This window comes from Alosa alosa, chromosome 4, assembly GCF_017589495.1.
Source record: "Alosa alosa isolate M-15738 ecotype Scorff River chromosome 4, AALO_Geno_1.1, whole genome shotgun sequence".
NCBI classification, from domain to species: Eukaryota; Metazoa; Chordata; class Actinopteri; order Clupeiformes; family Clupeidae; genus Alosa; species Alosa alosa.
The window spans coordinates 27,624,539-27,648,736 of NC_063192.1; the positions used below are offsets into that span (position 1 = coordinate 27,624,539).

The 24,198-nt window shown below is 44.4% G+C and overlaps 1 protein-coding gene across 1 annotated transcript; it reads right to left on the bottom strand.

Annotated features, from left to right (window-relative positions):
• Positions 1–10,773: 10,773 nt before the first annotated feature.
• On the bottom strand, positions 10,774–23,950 carry dhx35 (DEAH-box helicase 35). The gene is made up of 22 exons (XM_048242001.1): positions 23,885–23,950; positions 23,252–23,379; positions 22,953–23,045; positions 22,697–22,774; positions 22,497–22,601; positions 22,173–22,234; positions 21,086–21,155; positions 20,914–20,973; positions 20,224–20,336; positions 19,672–19,768; positions 19,087–19,245; positions 18,529–18,739; positions 17,746–17,870; positions 17,101–17,155; positions 16,689–16,879; positions 16,123–16,200; positions 15,549–15,678; positions 14,900–14,981; positions 14,028–14,099; positions 13,714–13,825; positions 13,352–13,434; positions 10,774–11,257 (listed from the first exon to the last, which is right to left on the bottom strand). The coding sequence occupies exons 1-21, from the start codon at positions 23,922–23,924 to the stop codon at positions 13,396–13,398; spliced, it is 2,100 nt and encodes a 699-aa protein (XP_048097958.1). The 5' UTR covers positions 23,925–23,950; the 3' UTR covers positions 10,774–11,257; positions 13,352–13,395.
• Positions 23,951–24,198: the final 248 nt, after the last annotated feature.

Here is a 24,198-nt window from a genome sequence, read left to right on the forward strand (position 1 = left end):
TCATCAGCGCGCCGGGTGCAGCGGCCGGGATCGGTAATTAGACAAGGACAAATCGCCCGGCCGCAGACACGGATGGCTCCGTCCGCTAAATAAGAGGCCCGTTACCATACCGACCGGTGGGCGGAGGGGCAGGACGCGGGACGCAGGTTCTTGGGTAGCGAGAGAGAGAGAGAGAGAGAGGAGGCAGAGAGAGAGAGAGAGAGAGAGAGAGAGAGAGAGAGGAGAGAGAGAGAGAGGGAGAGAGAGAGAGAGAGAGAGAGAGAGAGGAGAAGGAGGCAGAGAGAGAGAGAGAGAGAGAGAGAGAAGGAGGCAGAGAGAGAGAGAGGGAGAGAGGAGAAGGAGAGAGAAAGAGGGGGAAAGAGAGCGTGAGAGAGGCTGTACTGTCCACTGCCTGGCAAGTCATCTGTTATCGTAACACCCCCAACCCTCCCCAAAAACACACACACGGTCCTCAGCCACCACATCCCCCCTTAACCCACCTTGCAATCTTCTCCACGGGACCTAAAAGTCACGCCCCACCCACCTGCCCCACCCCCAGCCTCTTCCATCCTCCCATCCCACCTGCTACAACACCTCCCCCACCTCTACCTATTTCCCAAAAATTCAGGCCAGATTTGGACACAGACACACACACACACACACACACACACACACACACACACACCGTGCCCAGGTCCGCCCTGGTCCGCGACCGCGGGAGAGGCTATTAGTGCACCGTCGGGTCTCGGCCCACTCCGGGCTGGGAGGAGGGCCCCTGCGGCCCGGTGATTTTTCACGGTGGCACCGCGAAGGAGGAGGGGTCCGGCAGGTCACGGCTCACCACCGGAGCTCAAACGCCTCCCTCAGACACCAGCAGCAGCAGCAGCAGCCCTGCCCCTCACCCCAGCCCCCCCCCCGCCACCAGGGGAGCTTCAGCAGACCAGAGACTCCTGCACAGCCCATGGAGGACCAGAACGAGAATACGAAATAAGAATAAGAATAAGAAATGCCTGATAATTCATTATGATTCCTAAAAAGATAATTCATTATGATGTACTATTCATATTTCATTATGAATACTATTCCTAAAAGCCTGATAATTCATTATGAATGGGTACTATTCATATTGCTACACTATTCCTAAATGAATACTACTAAATACTAATCTGCTCTTTCTTTGGACAATTTCTTTTCCAGAGCAAAGTTTTGCTTATACTGACCCATCCACATTATTTACAATAATTATACTCCAACTACTACCGATGATTAAACAAACAAACAAGTAAACAAACAAACAGAGCACAAAGCAATCACAGGATGTTCGTCTAATGGAGCGTGCAGCACAACTTTAACCATGACTTAATCCCACAATGCATAGCAACGCAGGCAGGAGACCAGACAAAGCTCTGGCATTACACCATCTGCTTAGTTGAGGTCAAACCAATAGATATACAAGTGCATTAGGGTGGAGTAAAGCCCTGGTAATTATGGGGTTCACAGTACATTAGGTGTAACATTAGAGGGCAGAATTAGTGGGGAAAAATACACTGAGAAGCCACTAAAATTGAATTACAAATGGGTTGGCCAGGGCAGTCAACAAAAATATAAATTGCTATTCTACCCAAGGAGTGCAGGGAGAGAGAGGCCTCTGAGGAGGAGTTGGTCAAGATTGTTCCAGCCTGCCAAATACCCTGCACCCAGTAAAAGGAGAGGCCTAAGGGAATGTGGGGCTCAACAGAGAGAAGCTGACCACACACACACACACACACACACACACACACACACACACACACACACTAACATACACGCACAGTAAGCAAGCATTATGGCAAGAGAAACTCTATTGATTTTCCCTCTCCTAATTCCCTAATTATTTTCGAATTGGATTCCGGATTTAATAATCGTCATCAGGACACATTCAAAGAAACCCGAAACCCCAGCAAGATTTTTTTGCCCGAGTAAACATATTTTCATTAAAAAAATAATATTGCGGTTAAATGAAGCTGTGCATTCAATCCAAGTCCCCAGCTGCTCGAGTGACCCCCTTTTTTCCCTCTATACCCCCCTTCCCTTAACCCCAGCAGATGACAAGAACTCCTTCGAAAGCATGTCCTGTGCCACTGCAATGTTTAAAGAAATGCAGAAAAGAAGAGAGAGAGAGAGAGAGAGAGAGAGAGAAAGAAAGAAAGAAAGAAAGAAAGAAAGAGAGAAAGAGAGAGAGAGAGAGAGAGAGAGAGAAAAGTGGAAAGGGTGTGAGAAAAGAAGCACTGTCGGTCCCACATGATTGCACAATGTCTGCATGGGTTGTAGCCATTTCCCTTTCTCGCCCACTAGTGTCTGATCTCTGAAGATCATCTTTTAAAGGTCACAACGAAATAAACAAATCAATAAAAAAAAAACTACACTACCTGCATCAAAAGTGGGAAACGGGACGAGCGAGTGGGCTTTGTGTTCTCGCAAACGGAGCTAGAAGGAAAGAGAAAGCCAGCGACAGGAAACCCCCTCCCCCCACACACACATGCTACTGCACATCGCTGTACCCCACCACAGTACCACAGCGCGCACACACACACACCACTTCCTCTCCAAAGTACACACACAACTCACAGTACATTCTTAGGACAAACTTCCCGTGAGGAGAACGCAGGAAAAGGGTCCAGGCATCCCCCCCCACCCCTGCCCCCGTTCACTGACAGACTACCGGAGTCTGCCAGTAACACCCAAGCGACTTCCAAGAAAAGGGGAAATGTACGTGGATCCATGAAGCTGTGTGTGGGGGTGAGAGTTGGTACCAGGGTGTTGAAAAGAGCGCAATAGGGACATCACAAGACTATTTCATGGCCAGCTGTGTGTCTCTTCCTGGGGTTGACAGTTAGATGGTTAAACAAAACAAAACTAAGGTGGAAAAATAAAAAAAATGTTTTTCCCGCAAAAGCGCTAAAGACACCTGTTCCTTTCAGAGAAAAACATGGGACAGGACACACATTTCCCGACAAGAGGATAACAGGTCATGTGTCTATCAGAACAAAAGAAAACTTAGGGGTTATGACAGGTATGTGGTATGCGTACATGGATCTGTGTGTGTGCTTGTGTATGTATATGTGTGTGTATGTGTGTGTGTGTGCGTGTGCCTACCAGGAATTGGCGGGCTGCTCCAACACGCCTGCTCCATCCCCCTCCAGTGCAGCGCGGGGGAAAGGCAGAGGTGGCGGAGCGGTGAAGCACAGTGAAGAGCCCGCAGGGACAGAGTCAGGAGCGATGCACCCCTCTTTACAGGGATGGATGCCTGAGACGACCACCAAAGGAAGATGGAGAGAGGGACAGGGACAGCTGGGAGGGAAGGACCAAATGTGCATAAGGGTGTGCATGACTCTGTGTCTGTGTGTGTGTGAGTGTGTGTGTGTGTCTCTGTGTGTGTGTGTGTGTGTGTGTGTGTGTCTCTGTGTGTGTGTGGGTGTGTGTGTTTACAGGTAAGAGGTGACTTAAAATCCTGCAACCTGTAAACACATCACAGTTTAACAACAAGCAGCATACTTTAAAATCACGACAGTGTGTGTGTGTGTGTGTGTGTGTGTTTACATGTGAGGGGAGACTACAAATCCTAAAAACAGAGTACCTGTAAAAAGTACGCAGTAAAGAATATTCCAGAAGATCACCTGGTAAGCCTAACTCTTTCCTTCTTTTTTTAAGATCCCTATAACAGTGAATCAAAACTCCGGGGAGAGTTTTCAGCCGGAGTGTGTGTGAGGTGTGCGTGTGTGTGTGTGTGTGTGTGTGTGTAGGCAAGGCCCGGCACCTTAGCGTGTGTGTAATTACTCTAAGTGCAAGACTGGGGCCCTCTTCCCAGCACCGCTCCCTTGACATTTACCATCTTCCCAGCCAGCCTCTTCTTAGAATCACTCATACGTCAGATATGCTTTTGACATCTACCGCGAGGCTCCAAAAATATATATATTACTGACACTTCCTGATGGATATATGGGAGGGGAGATGGAGAGGTTCAATAGATATGTTCATTTGTCAAATCAAAATAAGACGGGGGGGAAATCAATATACAGACATGCTGCTGTTGCTTCAGTTGTGTATGACTTTTTGACACCATGGCTCAACCCTGAAACAACAGTGCAGGATTGAGAGGTACCCCAGCAGGAATAGCATCAGGGCTTTGGTCATGCAGAAATGGCTGAAGTAAGAGTCGCGGGGGGGGGGGACGCCACTCTCAACTCTGACGGACTTTCCACCGTGGCCAATCTGCCTAGCAACCTAACAACCCAGACAGGTCTCATTATTTGTTCATTGACACGTGTTGAATGATCCTAACCCCACCCACCCCCAACCTTTCTCGTCCGCCCCCGCCGGCCACTCTCACGCCTCCCCTTCGGTCCAGTCTGATTCCCACCGAGGTGCGCTCCCGTTTTACATTCCTGATTTAAGCCATGCACTTGAGAGGAGCTACAACAGCCATAAAGCATTTTTAAAACTTGGGCAAGGTGTAGGTGGCAAATGAACCCATTAAATCACCCCACAGAAGCACTTAGGTAATGAGGGAGTCGGAGGGAGCAGAGGAGACGCCCCGCTGTGGCCTCACACACACACACACACACACAAACACACACACACACAGGCTTGCTCTCTTGCTCTTACATATACAAATATACACAAACACATACTCTCTCTCTGTCACACTCACAAAGAAACAAACACACAAACACACACAAACACACAGAGACACAGACGCACGGCACACACACACACACACACACACAGGCTGGGAGAAGTGAGGGCCTGCCCTGGTGTGTGCATGCATGGCTAAAACCGCATTCTTCCTGCCACAGAAGCGCAGGGCGACAACTTGCACAAGCTGCGCTCCTCTGACTCATGCATGAACATTCAGACATACAGAAACAACAGAGGCAGGATTTAGAGCACCATTTTGTCTCATTTGTATAATGTTAAAACTAAAAGCACTTTTGTTTTTAGTTTTTGTGTCACTATCAATTTTCCACTTTATTAGGTATTTGAGTGGTGTAGCATCACTGCCCTATATTATTGCGGTTTTCGATGACCTCTTATTAGCAGATATATGTATTTCCTGATGGCCTAATATCTTATAGGCAACACAAAATACAGAGGAGGATATAGTGAAGGCGCGGGGGGCAGGTGGGGGTGTGTAGTGTGTGTGTAGGGGGGGTGGATTAGTGTGTGTATGTGTGTGTGTGTGGGGGGGGGGGTATAGTGTGTGTGTGTGTGGGGAATGGCCATGTGAGACCAAGCGCAACAGATAGAGGTGGAATAGAGGATCACCCAATTCCACCCACTCTCTGAGCTGTGGCTGTGTGTGTGTGTGTGTTTGTACGTTCATGTGTGTTTTGTATGGGTTTTGGTTATATTTGTGTGTGTGTGTGTGTGAGAGTATGTCTAGGTATGTGTGAGTGTATCCTGTTGGTGTGTGTGTGTATTTGTGTGTCTGTACAGTACGAGTGTATCTGGTTTGTGTTTGTGTGTGTGTGTGTGTGTGTGTGTGTGTGTGTATCTAGGTATGTTGAGAGGATCTGGTTTGTGTATATGTGTATGTATGCATGTGTGTGTGTGTGTGTGTGTGTATCTGGTTTGTTTGTGTGTATATGTGTGTGTGTTCATGGGTGAGAGGAACAGGCTTAAATTCCAGTGAAGATGTTTTTGGCCTTGATCACCGCGCCGATCGATTGCCAGCTGATTCGCTCTCAGATACGTCTTATTTTATTAGTGGCTTCGGCCTTCCACGGCCCCATTCGCCCGTGATCAATACCACTGTCGGGACGGGCCGTATTTTTCTCACTTTTAGTGCCTTAACGCTATTTAACCATGTCACCTGATAAACGACGGGCCCTCCCGAAACGCTGATTTCCTATTGATTTCTCCCACGCCACCGCTGGGCGCCGTCACTCTCACATTGTTTTCATCTCCTGTTATCGGCCTCCTGAACCCACTCCGCTGCCGCCCGCCTGCCTTTTTAACCGGCCGCCATTTTGGGTTTTGGTGGCCGAACTGGTGGAAGGTACAGATATTCGAGAGATCGTAACCCAGAGAGCGAGAGACTCAACTCTGGAATGTGAAACCTGAGAGAGTGCACAGATGTTGCCACTTTCTAGCTGATGTTTGCTCTGTAACAGACCTTCAATAAATTCTAAAATTAAAATAGAAATTTTAACGTTAACGTTTTAAACGTTATTTAAGTTAAAGTGAGATAATTATGAAAAGTTATTAAATAGTATTTCCTTACTTCCCTTACTATGAAATTGTTTGCAAGCTGGAGAGGGATCTACACTGCAGATGCGATTTCCAGTTAATCATACCTGCCAATGTAGTGGTGGACAACACACTGTCAGCCAAAATACAGAAAGAGTCAGAAGCTGTTATGGACAGACAAACTTCGGTGACCACTGCCAAACAACGGTACTTTGTGAACATCTCATATGTTAAATGTCAGATTCTCCTCATTTGTAATCAGATAAAATCACACAACACAAGTTCTCTTTCAACAGGCGTCTCATTCTTTTGAGGACCTTGCAGATGAAGTTAAATTCCTCAATATTCTGTGTTCTGGCATGTCCAATACCACCTCCCCTTATACACATACACACACACAAACATAACAGCACTCACCACTCCACCTGCACCACCCCCCTTCTCTCTCTCTCTGCATTATTAATGCAAAATTAAAGTGTCCAGTCTCCAGTCTGAGGCCCACACACACGGGCATATTGATCTCCCAATTTCTCCAGCACTTCTATAAATTTCCCTCCTCTCTTTGTCTCCCTCCTCTCTCTCCTCTCCTTTCCTCCTCTTCTCTCTTTGTCTCCTCTCCTACTCTTCTCTCCTCTCCTTTCCTCCTCTTCTCTCCTCGTCTCGTCTCCTCTCCTCCTCTTCTCTCCTCGTCTCCTCTCCTACTCTTCTCTCTTTGTCTCCTCTCCTCTCCTACTCTTCTCTCCTACTCTTCTCTCTGTCTCCTCTCCTACTCTTCTCTCCTCTCCTTTCCTACTCTTCTCTCCTACTCTTCTCTCTTTATCTCCTCTCTTTGTCTCCTCTCCTACTCTTCTCTCCTGCTCTTCTCTCCTCTCCTTTCCTACTCTTCTCTCCTACTCTTCTCTCTTTATCTCCTCTCTTTGTCTCCTCTCCTACTCTTCTCTCCTCTCCTTTCCACCTCTTCTCTCCTCGTCTCGTCTTCTCTCCTCTCCTACTCTTCTCTCCTCGTCTTCTCTCCTCGTCTCCTCCCCTACTCTTCTCTCATCCTCTTCTCTCCTTGTCTCCTCTCCTACACTTCTCTCCTCCTCTTCCTCTCCTCGTCTCCTCTTCTCTCCTCGTCTCTCCTACTCTTCACTACCACCTCTCAGCGCAGCTAGCCGTAAGTGCACACATCATTATAGCGGGAGAATGGATCGAGGAGAGCTGAAGCTACCCTACTAAAGAGTGCCACCGTTTGAGCCTCCTGATACACATGCCAACTCGTTCAGGGCCTCATTGAGGTATGACACGCGCTCTCTCTCTCTCTCTCACACACACACTGGCGTGACCGAAGCCAAGTCCTTCAAAACGTGCTAAGGGGCAAAAACACTAAGTCCTCCAGAAAAGGACAAAAAACAAACTGTCATATGATCTGAAGCCACAGCACAGCTGCCCTTTACAAGTGATTCCTGAAGACGTGGAGCGCAGCCATAAACATCTGTTATGCAGTGCAGTAATGCCACCTTGCCTGATTTTTATTAGACCTTTCAACCCTTTTACAATGGGTTAAGTGATAAACTGACATTTACGGCTGGCTCTCCCGAGTTACACCAGGGCAGCACACACTGGGTAGCAGACCATGAAGCAATAACAGGCGAGGGAGTGGGAGCAGAAGGATTTTCTATTAACACTGAGTTAGGACCGAGGAGGAGTTAAAAGGGGTTTGTTTTAAAAGGACCATATCTCTCACCTCCCTCCGCACACACCACTGCTACCATCCTGCCCCCATGTTCCTGTTCTAACACACACACACACACACATCACGAGTCACACTTTCACATATGACCTGGGAGGAGAGTCTTCCAGTTTGGGCCTGAAAGCAGCAGAGCAGGAGCACCACCTTGTGGTGACAAAAGGCCTAAGCACACACAAGCCCACCACCATCGCCACCCCCTCAAACCATCAGCCAGAGACCCCGAGGACATTAATCATGACCAGGGGAGTGTAAAATTCAATCGCCTCCTTCCATCCATTTCGAGTGTTCACGGTCTGAAGGCCGGCCTTGTACTCACCCGCCAAAGAGAGAAAGAGAGCAAGCGAGAGAGAGAGAGAGAGAGAGAGAAAGAAAGAGAGAGGGATGAGAAGCCGGGTAAAGGAAAGCAGAGAGAAGAGGAGGTGGGGGGGGGTGCAGGGAGGTGTGTGTGTGAAGAAAATAAATAAATAAATAAATAAATAGAGAAAAGCTCTCCCTACACTTCATCAGGACCCCTACTTCATAACAAATGGTGTGTCTGGGTGGAGGAGTAGTGCCATCAGAAACGGGCGGTCTCTCTATCCATTTAATCCCGGCACCGGGCGGCAGGGTCAGGGTGGGGAGCAGTGGGCTGCAGAGAGCCCCCTCTCCCTCGCACTCTCTCCCTCTCTCTTTTCCTCTCTCTCTCTCTCCCTCTCAGTGCACAGCAGATCAGAGCTTCCCCTCAGTCACGCTGTAAACTACCTTTTAGGAATTGTTTCTCAATAAGAAATGATCAGTCCATTTATCTGCGGTAGACGGGACTGTCTCCTCGCGCGGACCTCCAATATTTTTCGTTTGACCTGATCAGGGCAATAAACTAGACTGAGACACTTTCAATTTGTCACAGGGGGGTGGGGGGTGTGTGTGTGTGTGTGTGTGAGGGAGGTGTTGGCGTAGGGTGGGGGAGGAGGGGAGACTCGGGGAACATCAGCCGCTGATTGCATCCCTGCCTGAAACAGTACCGGGCGCAAGCACAGATGTAAAAATTCCTCCCACTTCACAGTCTTCCTTGGCAACACACTCCCCCCCTTTTTGCACGGCACCTCTGCAACTGCTTGGCAATTCTTTGAAGAAAACACACAACTGCATGTATGTACACAAGTATAACATATCCTGGATATCCACTGTATTTGCAAAATAAATGTTTTCTTTGCTTAATGAATTTCTGTTTAATGGCATTAACTCTTGTCTTGTGAAAGGAGACCATTATAAAACACTCTGTTTGCCAGTCACAAGGTTACAAGTACACAAGGTTAACTCTTTTCCAGGAAGACCAAAAACTAGCATTAACTTAGTTAGTCACAACAGAGGATGTTCTTTTAAGCACATCCTAATTATTAACCCTTTGTCTATTTTTCTGGTCATCTGTGAATAGATCATAGCAAACATAATATATTCCTCACCCTGAGGAAATATCTTTCTAAAATGGAGCTGGTACTAAACAGATGCACAGAAACACTGCTGGTGTTAATTGACATATAACTGTATGTTTAATGCAATACCAAAATATCAATAGTGTTTAAAGACTGTTGTGACACAGGCACAATTTCACCCTTGACTGGCTTTAAGGAGAAAAATTAACTGGATTGTTTTCATTCAAAACATTTGTAAACTTTGAGCAGGACTAATTACACTGCATGCATGACTTCCCCCCTCTCTCACAAAAGACATGTAAAAAGTGTTAAATATTCTCCCATGGCAAGGCAAACGTGTAAAACATTTTTTAAACCAGGCTCCCAAAATACTGGCATTGACACACGGAGTCGGAACATATTGCAGTGTCATCAAAAACACAGGCATCTATTAATCACTAATTGCTATGGCTGTCAGCCTTCATTGCATGTTGATGGTTGCACAACAAATGTGGCTGTTGATGTGGAACCAAAAACAGGATCAGGAAGCCCTTAATGTAAACATTTCCAAGGAAACAAAACAGCCCAGTTTAATATATGAGCGCTGCATTAATCATTTAGCTATTATCCTTCCCCAGCAATTGATATAGATAGCATTGCTCAGATGGTCTAAACCTATTTTTTTTTTAAATGCATTTTCTACCTTTTAAGCAATTATTTTATACACAAACGTGTACATGCAATAGCACACCACTTCTAAAGTTAATGGAAAACCTTGCCATTGAATTATATTGTTTTCAAAATGAGAAATTAACTGGTGACTAAAGGTATGTAGGCGGTGGCTGTCTTGGCAGCTCGAGGCCCAGTCAAGGCCAGACCAGGGTCTAAGAAGGGCTGGGTCTGTGATATGTTCCATTATTAGCGGCTGAATGGGATTTGTCATAACACTAGCAGGAGCCCACTGTCCAGACTGGCCCACCATGTACTGGCCCCCATTCAGTAGGGACGGAAATTGAATGTGCCGTACAGGGACACTGACCAACGCTTAAGATGACCTACAGAGTGCCCCCACCACCACTGCCACCCCCTCTTGCCTTGTGCTGTGGCCTGGTCAGGGCTGATTGAAACTGGGGCTGTGCTCCCCTATCGTTGTGGCCATCATCTGCTGTCCCGTGGGAGTCCTGAGGACAAGCTGTTTCCCTCCTCCGCAGAGCGATTGGAGTCCTAAGCGAGACACACTTTTTTATGCTGCCACTCGAGGAAAATTGGTATTTACCTTAACACACACACACACACACACACACAAAACCACAAAATCACACACACACACACACACACACGCAAACATACAATCCCATTTACTTTCACTGACTCTTCCTAATTGAAGCACATTGTAGATTGAACCAGGAGCATCAAATGACAAATTGAATGCACAGCAGGATGTAGAAATATATTTGTATTTAATGTATCCTAAATGTTTAGGTGTCCACAGTTCATTACTGTCCATTGCATTTACAAGCAAATTACTGTAACCATGACTAAATCAACAGTGAATATAATCCCAAAATAACTAGAACACCTTCTACTCAACTCCCAAGTGAAAATTCCTCTACTTGGCAAGCCTGTGAACTGAAAATCTCAAGTGTTTCCCAATGCCTATTAACAAAGACAATGCCAATTCCACCTGGTGTGTGAAACGATAAAATAAATGTGAAACATTTATCCCTCCATAGCAATGTCAACACTGACATCTTCTGGCCAAAATAGAAAACTACACTGGGAAATGTGGCCACCTCAATTCCCAAGCCACCCTGCTCCCCCAAAATAGACTAAGTAGAGCTAAAATGGACTAAGTAGAGTTTACTTTAAGCATTTTATTTAGGCTATACTCACTCCATACAAATCCCCATTGCTAAGGGTTCAGTTTCTGTAAGAGAGGAAAAGTAAAATAAATACTTGGCAAAACACTAGTCTCTACAAAAGAGGCAACACATACAACACAATGAAAATAGAAATGTTAGAGGTACAGTTGGGTTTATTTTAATATTTCAGCTCAAGTCAATGAAATTAACCCCTTTTCCATGCTTAACAAGGTGGATTGGCTAGAAAAGCGTGCGACCGAGCCTCTTAGATAATCACCCATTTACAGTGCCAACACTGCACTCAAACAAGTCCAGTGCTTGTACACTCACACTCACAGGACAGCTAGAGGATTGTGAGGAGCAATTTGCTGAGTTTGATCAACAGTACACCAGATTAGAATACCAGACTGTTCACTTCATCTCAATAGTAACCCTGCTGCAGGTAAAAACTCTAAAAAAACACTGAAAAATGAAAACGCCACCCCTTTGTTGAATGCATGACCATTTGGCTTTATTTGAAGATATGTCTAACACACTTGGGCAATGAGTGGATCTTAATAGAATTCACTGACTATAATTCTGTACTTCTGTAGAATAACATTTTGCCTGCGCTCAGACATTCTACAAATGATGACTCTACACACCTCTTCTTGTTGGCAACAAGTGGTAACTATGAGAGTAAAACTACTAGTGAGCTTCAAAGTGTTGTAGTTTCATCGCACATGCAAGAGTATGTGGCAACAATGAATATTTTGACGTATTTGATTGTATTTGACCTCAGCCTACCAGAATCTGCGGTGTTCTGTAAGAACTACATCTAAGGCTATCAAGTGGTGTGACCGCTACATCTAATCTGATATATTTCACCATGCAGACATTTACCAATAAAGTTATAATGCTAACCTTACTGAAATGAAAGCAGGTTTTATTGGAGCTAAAAAAAAAATACAAATAAAAAAAACAAAAAAAAAACAACCATTTGATTTGGCTCACTCCTCCCTAAAAATCATATGGTTTCCGAGAATCGAGTTTCACCAGGGCCAAAAGAACAAAGGAAAAAGGGAGTGTCCGTCATGATGAAGGGAACTGTTAAAAATGAAAAAAAAAAAAAAACTTTGAAAAGAGTAGAAAAGAGGAAAGGTACTGACTATAAGTGAGATATTAACACATGGGTTGGTGTCTTGAACAAAAATAAAACTTTAGTAAAAAAGTCACGACATTGGGAACAGACTAAATGCATGAAAGAAAAACATATCAGAAAGATGTTCAAATTAACAGTTTTGAGGCATTCCACAGATCTAAATGCTCATTTTCAAGCACGCTTTAAAAAACTGGCACTTTCCTTTTGATTGCTTCTTGTGCAATTGTAACTACAATTTATTTGTCCATTTCATGTGCCATGGTAACATGTACCATGAAATGTCAAATACAATTAAATAATTTGGCACACAATGGTTACAAAAAGGCCACTGAATATGGTAAAACACAGTGGTAGATTGGGGAGAATTTTGGTCATTACTACAATGACCCCCCCCCCTCCATTTACTGGGATATATATATATATATATGCACATTCACTGTTGAGTCACGTACCTGCCATTCTCATTCTTTCTCCAGCACTCTCTCCATCTCTCTCTCTCTCTCTCTATCACTGACCACTCACTCACACTGCCTCATGCTAGAGGATGGAAATAAAAATTAAAAAATAATTCACAGTTCTTGTGTTAATTCCCTTACCATCGGTCCTCAACTATCAAGCCATGCCAGAACGGAATAAAAAAGCTGTTATTAAAAAAATAAAGTTTAAAAGATGCTCATGGCCAGGGGCATATGGCTTATAACCTCAAATCCCTGGACTTAAGCCTGCTCTACTTACGGTGTATACCCATATACTCATATGAGTGGGGACAGAGAGGTTCAGAAGAGTGGGAATGATGCAATAAATAGATCATATATATATATCACACATCTCTATATACATGAGGTTGGGGGAACACAGTGTCTCTTTCGGAGGAACTTCAGAGGTTTTTTGCCTGCTACGCCCACACACAGCTTTCTTCTTTTGTGTGTATGTGTATGTATGTGTGTGTGTGTGTGTGTGTGTGTGTGTGTAACTTCGTCTGCCCAAGACCCATAAACTCTCAGGAGTGGGCTAGCACCTGATGTGGTGTGTGTGTGGGGGCAGCAGGGATGGCCAGTCTGCTCAGAAGACCTTAGCTCTCTTGCTTCCCAGTGAACCGTGCTGAGGGGGAGAGAGGGAAAGGACAGATGAGGAGAGAGAGAGAGCGAGAGCGAGAGAGAGAGAGAGAGAGAGAGAGAGAAGAAGAAGAATGTTAGTTGTATAATGATTGTTTTATAGTTCACAACAATTTGGTAGAACATTCCAGAACATGTTTTTCTTGCTCAAATCAAAAAACACATTACATGTCAAACTTTGCCCAATGTTTGTGTTTTCACTGTAAATATCCATACTTCTGAGTGTCTGCCTCCCTCCTCCCCTTGGCGGGTGTCTCCTCCCTACCTTGGCCTGCTTGTAGAAATGAGGGGCCAGCTCCACCAGCCAAGCAGACTCCACGGCAGTCACGTCCCGCATGTAGTACTTGGAGGTCTGCACCACCTCATTAAACACAACCCTGCACACACACACACACACACACACACACACAATAAGCCTGGACTCAGCTTTGACAGGAGTACAAGAGTATACAGGACTAACTACTGGGTTCTACACACACACACACACTGGGTAACTACTTAGATTAGGTAAATGAAACACATGAAAGTTCTATGCCTCTTCTATGTCCACACACCCACATACACAGGGAGGGTACTGACCATTTGGGGGGCTTCTCCCCAAAGAGGACAGAGTTGGGGTGGATGTGCAGCTCCCGGTCATCCCGCAGGGTCCTGGAGGAGGGCAAGAACGAGAGTGGATGGCACAAAGGAGGGAACGTGTAAATGAGAGAGAGAATAAATGAATCAGAGAGAGACAGGAGAAAGCAGGAGAAAATGTTGAGTAGCATTAGAGACAAAAAAGGGAAGAGACGCAGATGCCTTCAATCTCAACACGTCGTCACGGAGACCTTAGACCAGGGGTGGGCAATTATCCTCCCCAGAGGGCCATACTGATTGTGATAAAGTAAGTGTCGGGCCATACATTGGACGATTGAATGAAACACAAAACCCGCACAAAATGCATTGTGCTGCATAGGCTACAAGCAGATTAGCCTGGGCTACTTCCAAGCCCATTTGGAGGCCTGATTTCTTTTTACGGCTTAACCCATTTGTGTTGGATGCTGCACAACGCAACATTCTATCTCCCGCCTGTTGCTGCATAGCGCAACATTGACTCTCCCGCTGGTTTCTGCGTAGCGCAGCATGCTTTTTATTTCATGTTTCTAGGTGTACAGAGGCTTAGATATTAAGGATTTGGTAGACGTTGACAATTCTTAATATTTTTTCAGAAAACCCTTAGAAATAAGGTCATTTAGTCTAGAATGCCATAGGATTCTATAGGCGTTTTTAGCAGGCATTTCAGGAGTAAATGGGTTAATGCCAAATCACGCGTCTACACACGTCTAAAACGGTCAACTCAAATGCAGTGTCACAGCTACACCTAGTGGACGAGGGACGCTAAACCCTTCCTTAACCAACAATACTGTGCCACTGGCAGTACAAGCCGAATCCGCCAATCCCAGAAGCCCCACCTGTAGGATCCAGAATGGTGCAAGCGGGCAGCGTTGGCAAAGAATCCTGAAACAATGCACCTGAGGATCACATCCGGGTCACCTGAATAGAGGAATCAAAACCAAATCTGAGATTCTTAGTAAACACAGAGAAATACATAACAGGGACATGGTTGAGAGAGAGAGAGAGAGAGAGAGAGAGAGAGAGAGAGAGAGAGAGAGAGAGAGAGAGAAAGAAAGAGAGAGAGAGAGAGAGAGAGAGAGAGAGAAAGAAAGAGAGAGAGAGAGAGAGAAAGAAAGAAAGAAAGAAAGAAAGAAAGAAAGAAAGAGAGAGAGAGAGAGAGAGAGAGAGAAAGAAAGAAAGAAAGAAAAGAGAGAGAGAGAGAGAGAGAGAGAAAGAAAGAAAGAAAGAAAGAAAGAAAAAGAGAGAGAAAGAAAGAAAGAAAGAAAGAAAAGAGAGAGAAAGAAAGAAAGAAAGAAAGAAAGAGAAGAGAGACAGAGAGAGAGAGAGACAGAGAGAGAAAGAAAGAAAGAAAGAAAGAAAGAAAGAAAGAAAGAAAGAAAGAAAGAAGAGAGAAGAGAGAGAGAAAGAAAGAAAGAAAGAAAGAAAGAAAGAAAGAGAGAGAGAGAGAGAGAGAGAGAGACAGAGAGAGAGAGGAGGATCACAGACCTTCACTGGAGGTTCGTGGCACCTTGAACTTGTTCATGAGTCGCCTGAGCTGCTCCCGGACGGTCACAGCCCGCATCAGGCCCTTGTAGTTAAGGAAGCGATCCTGGCACCACTGGGAACTCTTCTGGTGCTGAGGACACCAATGGCCAACATACAAAGACAGGACAGGTTGACTAGTCAAGCCAAGTCAAAGGTGCTTCTGACATTATGTGACTAGAGTTCAGTCTGGAAAATAACCTTGGTAGTTGAAATTGTGCCACAGAAATGTGGAAAATCAGCATTGACAAGGCTATGCCAACAGCCTTCACCAAAGACCCACCCCTGACATGCGTTTTAATATTCTAACCAGGCAAAGAAATCCAATCCTTCTTCAGGAACTACTCATATGGTATGACTTTACTGGTCTCCTTATCAAACAACAGAATCTGCTTTGGGACATTCAAAATGGCCCTACAATCAATTCAGAGAAACAACTTCTTTATTTATTTATGAGGATGTAATCAGTTAAAACATGTCTGTATCCTGGTCCAGTCTATTTCCCACTTGTTATTTTGCTCACCTGGTAGTCACATACCTTGATGAAGGCTTCATAAACGTTGAGCATAGTGAGATGGTCACCTTCAGCTACAGCAAACTTCCTGTGTTCCCTGGCCTGAGGCAAGCAGGTAGAGTGAGACACAAAGACAAACACACACACACACACACACACACACACACACACCAGGCTTGTGGGAAGGTCACAGGAGAGAGCGGTTTTGGCACAAGACAACAGAGCTGGCACGACAGAGGTCACGCTTAACAGTCGCTGCAGCTGGAACTTTACAAGAGAACGGAGATCATCCCCAAACATTAACAGATTAGGTCCCAGTCACGGAGCTCTGCTGACCCGTCTGCCAGGTAAATAAAACACACTCACAAACAAAACACACACACACACACAACACACTTATGATCAGGGTAGGACCCTGAGAGAAGCAAAGATAGACAGAGAAGGAACATGAGCAGTGAAAATACACAGACAAACAAGAAGCAGAAGAAGCAGGAAAAAAGGACAGTGTGAAACAAAAGTAAGAGAGCTACCAACACTACTACTACACACACACACACACACACACACACACACAATGCAAATGGACTTACTGCTGCTTTCTTCTGATTGGGATGCACCACAAAGATGTTTTGGATCTGCATCATGGCTGCTATGGTAACAATCTCCTTGGAGCAGCCGAAGTTGCCCGACTCAAGCAGCATCTTGGCAAACATGGGGCTCAAGGGGAACTCGGCCATGCGTACGCCCATAGGGTCCGTCAGACGGCCATACTGGTCCAAACCTGCAGAGACGACAACATTCATTGCCAATCACTTTATCAAGGATATTTAATCAAAGAGAAACATACTAGAATAGGATAAGTAAGTATTATCTAATATTTTTAGATTACCATCAACATGTATAAAATTGTATTAATTTCAATACATTTTTGTCCATCACATATTTGGCGTGACCATTTCTGTGGCCATAGTTAGAGTAAATAGAGAATCATCATCTCCTCACCCCCGAGTGCATAGAGGAGCTCTAGGGCCTGGACCATGGACTGGGCAGGAGGGGGCTGGGGACAAGAGAAGAGACACAGATGGGACTTCTACCCACACACCAGTACAACCACATCACACACACGCACGCACGCACACACACACACACACCCTTTCCTCCCTACCTCTACTTCCTTCTACCTCCTTCTCCTTTTACTCCACTTTAACTAGTCTTAAACTTCTTCACTCTCATCCTCTGGTAGTAGTATTTATTGTTACCTAAGGTCTCCTTTGCATTGAAGCTTGTATGCTAATCTTTATTTTGTGAGTCGCTTTGGATAAAAGTGTCTGCTAAATAAATAAATGTAAATGTAAGCACAAGCACATACCTGAATTTAATTTAAGTTGCTGTAAATAACTTTAATAGGACTAGTAGTAGTGAATTGTCTCTCTAATCATCATCACTAATACTGACGAGCAGAAATTCAAAACAATCTGTCTATGAACTTTTCACAAGGCCCAACTACATCAACCAGTCATGATGCTTCAACAGAGTTAAGCATCCCTTCTCCTACAGTGGCTAAGCTGTGCTGACATTAGTGGGCAAGGCCAACAGTAGGTGTCCATTAGCATTGAGATGAAAGCTGGCCTGGGCTGGACTACGTACCGATAGGAAGCTGAAGCGCAGCACGTTGTCTATGCCCAGAGCCTTCAGCTGCAGGATGACCGGCGCCAGGTTTGTGCGCTGCATCTCGGGCACTGTGGATGGGGGCAGCTTCTCGTAGTCCTCCTCTGGAACACACACACACACACACACACACACACACACACAAGCATCACAGGTGATGTCCCAGCTAAAATTTGCTAACCAGTAATTTCCTTCATTATGTGAGAGGTCTACGCATTCTAGGCTTAAAGGAACACGCCACCCAATGTCAGTAGTAATATATGTTCTTACCTTAACTTTCACGAAGTTGATTCATACCTCTCCGTGTCAGTAACTGCGCACTCAACGCTCTGGCGCTGGCGCAAATGTGTTAGCATGTTGCTATGCTAGCGGGCTCAGACGTAGCCATAGAGGGAGGAAGATAGAAGTAATCAAAAACATCCACAAGACCTAGCGTAGTAATATTAGTTAACAGCTAAATGTAGATCCTATCCACCACACCGTTGTGTGACCTTACACATTTTTATCAACTACTCATGCAACTGTATTTAAGTAGGGAAAACGTGGATGTTTTTGATTACTGCTATCTTCCTCCCTCTATGGCTCGCCTGAGCCCGCTAGCATAGCAACATGCTAACACATTTGCGCCCGGCAAGACCAGAGCGTTTGAGTGCGATACCGACATCGGAGAGGTATGACTCAACTCGTAAAAGTTAAGGTAAGAACATATATTACTACTGACATTGGGTGGCGTGTTCCTTTAATGTGAGGACCAAATCTTACCGGTGTAAAGCCGGAAGCATTTCCCTGGGCGGTTTCGTCCACCCCGACCAGCCCTTTGGGCAGCCGAGGCTTTGGAGATGGGAGTCACCACGAGCGACTCGATAGCTGTATGAGGATTGTAAGCTCTCAGCTTGACAAATGCACAATCAATGACAAACACAATCCCATTGATGGTGATGGAGGTCTCAGCGATGTTAGTTGCCACCACCACCTAAACAGAAGGAGAAAAAAAAAAATATATATATTCTGTGAACCTCAATTCTGTGATTCTCATTGGCAGGTTCAGCAGTTCAACTCACCTGTGGGATTGACCATAATGAAAAATGTCAGATGTCATAAAATAGTTGTCACTCAACCTCTAATGTGCCTTCATCAATTATTTGTTTTCCATTCTAAAATACATTTCAATAAACTCAAATACATTTCAATAAACTTTCAATAAACTAAAATTTTGTGTAAGATATACACTGAAGGTTTGCAGATAACACGACACAAAATACAACAATTTAAGAAATCTTGTCATGATTTCTTGTGAAGTGAGCGTTGAAGTCAGTTCACCTTCCGCACTGAAGGGGGCATCCTTTCAAAGACTTTCATCTGCTCCACGTATGGGAGCCCAGCATACATAGGCAGCACCCGCAGGTGCTTCTTCATGCCATAGCGAGAGAGTGTCCGCGCCTGCTCCTGCAGCATGGACACCACCTTCTCCACTTCCTCCTGGGAAGGAGGATGATCATGTAAGGAAAGCCCTTGTGTGTACAGTCAACAGCAAAGGATGGGGGGAAAGTAATCCTGTGAAAGCTACAGGAACGAGATATGATATTCTACATTGTAGGGGTTGAAAGTGACACTTGGGAAGGCTAGTAACATTAATCTCTTATGTCTCTGTATGTTTTTGTTCTAAATATTTTGATTTTACATAGGAGCAACAATACAACAATGTTCAGCAGCTCATAAAATGATCTACGTTTTTTAAGCCAGTCTTGTTGCAGTGTTCCTCTGCTTGGATCCTCCCTGTAGCATGTTGCTGTGTATAATCATCTTATGAATTATCAAAGCGCTGGCGTCGCTCACAAACCCTGTAGCATGTTGCTGTGTATCATCATCGTATGAATTATGAAAGCGCTGGCGTCGCTCACAAACCTGTCCGGTGAGAAATGCCAGCACATCTCCATCTTCCTCAGTCTCATGAATCTTCAGCACAGTCTCCACTGTGGCCTTCACATAATCAGGGACAGGACTGGGAGGAAAACAGACAGAGAGACAGAGAGAAATGGAGAGAGAGAGAGACAGAGAGAGAGAGAGAGAGAGAGAGAGAGAGAGAGAGAGAGAGACAAAGTTAGGAAAATGCTACACATCTGCACCTCAAATTGTCAACAGTTTTCCTAAAAATGAACTCAAGGCACTGCAGGTAATACAAATCTGGAATCATATATAATTGATCTTTTGACACTACATAAAAAGCAAAAACGCAGTCTCACACACACACACACACACACAGGTGAGACCCATCAAAACATGAGCCAACAAGACAAATATTAGAAGATTGGTAAAACCAATGCTTTAAAACTGAACTGTCTAAGCCCTTTGAGCAACCTCTCAATATCACTCTGCAATCATTACACACTTGAAGCGTGTCTGGACAAAATAAATCCATCCACTTTGAGCTTTACAAAAGGGATAAAGGCTGAATACCTGACAGTATAAAAGACATCCACAGGGAAGGTTCGACCCTCGACTGTAAGAATGCCACAGGTATCCTTGTTGGGGTCTCCAGACTCATTCAGATTGAAGAACTCCTGAAATTTCTGTAAAAGATCACCCACGAAATAGATCAACATTGAAATGAATACAGACAGTCTACCCTTCAAAGGATGTGTAACCATTTTTAACCAATGATTATAGAGCACAGCAATCTGGAATCTTTGGCTTTAACACATTTGTTTATTCAAACAGCTTCAAGTTACAGTGTTATGGGGGCAGTTGTGGCCTACTGGTTAGCGCCTCGGACTTGGTAGGCCCGACCAGTAGGACCGGCTGAAGTGCCCTTGAGCAAGGCACCTAAGCCCTCACTGCTCCTCGAGCGGCGCTGTAGCATGCAGCTCACTGTGTCGGGATTAGTGTGTGCTTCACCTCACTGTGTGTTCACTGTGTGCTGAGTGTGTTTCACTAATTCACAAATTGGGATAAATGCAGAGACCATATTTCCCTCACAGGATCAAAAGAGTATATATACTTACTTAAACTGTGTTTATCTGACTGTCTTACATGTATTTACACTTGCATTAAGTAACTCTTTACTCATTACCACCCCCTAAACACACACACACACACAAATGGCTAATGAAACCCATTTCCATTTGAAACCCATCTGAATTAAATCACCTTGGCATCCAGGGTAGCAGATGCGACAATCAGTCGCAAGTCCCTCCTCTTCTTCTGGATCTGTCACAGGGCAGATGGACAAAGGGCTTTATGGACAGATTCCAATGTTTTTCCTTTTAATGCAATGAAATCAAGTCTGGCTTTTTCCAAGACACACAGGCAGCAAAGTCACCTTTTTCAAGAGTCCGATGGCGATGTCTGTGTACAGAGTCCTTTCGTGAGCCTCATCCAACATGAGGACACTGAGACAGGACCAAAAAAGCTATCAGTACCCAGAGACAAACAGGAGATTGCAGACAAACAAACTTCGAGGTCAAGTCCTCACAAATGCATTTTCATCACAAGTGACTAGAATAACATTTTGGCATTCATTTACTGCCAAAGCATTTAAGGACATGTGATGGGGCAGTGATGATTTTTTTACTGTCAGAGTGTCATAACTTTTCTGGGACAGAAGCATTTTAGCCTAAAAGTCTAGGACTCCGAACTCAATAAGACCTATTCACAAACCATCTTGAACCTCTTTTTTGTGGCATTTCACGTCGCGATGCCGATTTCTTTGAAATAAACATGCGGTTAAAGAGCTCTCAATCGCAAGGGATTAATTGTGCATTGTAACTAAGGGATGCAATAACGCCACCAACAACCAAAACCATTCATTGCATGTAAACTAAACACATTTTGTTGTTTCAACGTTTCATTGTAAATCAAATTAAATTGTTTCTCCTCTTTGCGACTATAGGCTACGTGTCTTCATACAGATTAATTTAAAACAAGTTGCAAAGATACTGCTTCAATCCATAGTGTATTTTATTATGCTACTAGTCTATTTTCTTTATCTTACTCTTCATTCATTTAGGCTGTTTATTCATCATCTTCTATTCTTCATAGTACTTGTGTAGCTCACGCATTCACACCAGCAAAGACCGGTCACCTGTCACTCATCATCGTAGGGGGGGTTTTTTCCATCATTCCCACGTTATAATCATCAGCCAATCAAAGTGGTCACGTCAATCAAGCTCGTGCATGAGTAATGATGTCAACCATAGCAACGGAGCTCTTATTTAATCTTAGGAGTTGGCATTTTTCCTAACTAAGAGTTGGTCTGAGAGGTTTTGTGAATAACTTTTCAGAGAAAACTTCTAGCTAAAATCTTTAAATGCGATTAAGAGTATTCCTAGTGGTAAGATAAAATGGTTTGTGAATATGGGCCCAGGTTGGAAAGTAATGCCCGCAAAGACAGGCCCACAAATTCTCACCTGTATTTCTTCAACAGAGGATCTGCCATCATCTCCCTCACCAACATCCCATCTGTGAGAAACTGTTAGAGAGACAGCGGTCAACAGATTCAGGTTGTCCATATATTTCTGCACGACTTAATGCAGTAAATTACATTGTGCTACAGTACCTATTGATCAGTGATCACCACCATCAGATCATACTGACAATTTAGTTGGTGAATTAAGCTTAGAATTAAAACCATGTAAATGTGCCCCGAAATAATATAGCTTTCAGCAGCATGAGAAGACGTATTTTCATGCGTTATCACAGGCCGGGCCAATATTTTAGAAGAGCAGTAATACCTTTATTCTGGTGGCATGGGGGTCAGAGCAGTCATCAAACCTGATGGTGTAGCCAACCTCGTGTCCGAGCAGTGCCCCGCGTTCCTCTGCCACACGGTTGGCCACCTTGGGGAATAAATTCATCAAGACTCGTTTCAATAGGCGATCTGGGAAATCAAGGTACACTGCATCTACAGCATAAGCGACAGAGAAACACTTACTGATGTAGCTGCCACTCTTCGAGGCTGAGTCACTCCTATGACCTTTCCCTCTGCGGCCCAACCTGCCTCTAAGAGGTACTAATGGAAAAAGGAGAGAGAAAGAGAGAAATGAGGGTGATGGTATAGCTTAGATGAAAGGTCTATCTTAATAAAATTGAGGCCTCCCCTTGACATTTTAAACACAGCATCAGGGAGAGTAACTGCACAATGTAAGACTTATTGACAGCATGAGTGACCGAGAACATTCAATACTAACCTGAGGTATTTGTGTGCTTTTCCCACATCCTGTCTCTCCGACAATTATCACTGTCTGATAGTTCTCCACAAGATAGAGAATATTGTTTCTGTGCTGAGGAGAGAGAGGGGAAAACCGCCCATAACGGTATGATGTCACTGAGGATAACTACTGCGCCTCTGTGCGCAATATTGACTACCAATTTGCCATTCAGCCTAATTGGTAAATTTCCATGAGAAGATGACTGACTTTACATGTTACTTGCACGAATTTAAGTTTATATTCATAGTAGCCACGAAACAGCGAAGACATGTAAATACCTTAAAAACTGGAAGTTTCTGTCGCTGCTTCTCAATGGACAGCGCAGTGTGAGGGTTGTAAATAACTGGGGAGCCAGCGGTCTCTGTCGTTAGCTCCCGCTCCTCCGAAACACCCGGAGCATCAGCTCCTGTATCGTGGCATTAACAGAAAACATCAAATGTACAGTACAATCGGCACTCGGGGAATGTGTCTCATATTATTAAACTAACACTGTGCGCCTCATCATTGTCATCGTTGACAGATTAGCTTGGCTAGCTAAACTTAGAGGACGCAGCTAACTCGTGACTAATTCATACTGTTCTCTCTGTCTAGTTGAGACCATCGAGAAAGCGTCTGCGGTACCTCTGGATAAAGGTCTTTGACCACGGTGTACAATAGGTTGGACCACAGCTACACTTGCTAAAGTAACTTTATGTTACTGAAATTGCGCATGAACACAAATCGGTGCAAACACCACTGCAGAGGTTCCACCAAAACACGAAAGCGTCTTTTTTGCTAAATTAACGATAGCACGCATTGTAAACTGATTGACTTTATTCCAGTGATGTTAAGTCACATGATAACATTCAGAATACAGGGACAGCATGAAACAACGCACAACTCTATTTTTGTTAGATATATTTTCATCTTACCGGGTTTCCAGAATTTCATCGTGGAGTGGGGCGCCGCCATCTTGAAATTGACGTCACATTCTTCAAAACTTTATTATATCCCACTAAAGGAATAAGGAGGCTGGGCAAGGAATAAATCATTTTAAAACTCCGGGTCCCGTTTCACTTAATGACGCTCACTTAAGTTAACATTATTTATTCTCAGTATATCATTTTAAGTATTGCTTTTAAATAAAACCCTTCCTGAGTTGGATGAAAAATCCAAGACGTCAAAAATGGCTAATCATGTATAAGGGTACCATATGTCAGACAGTTCGTGAGGACACTGTTTGGAA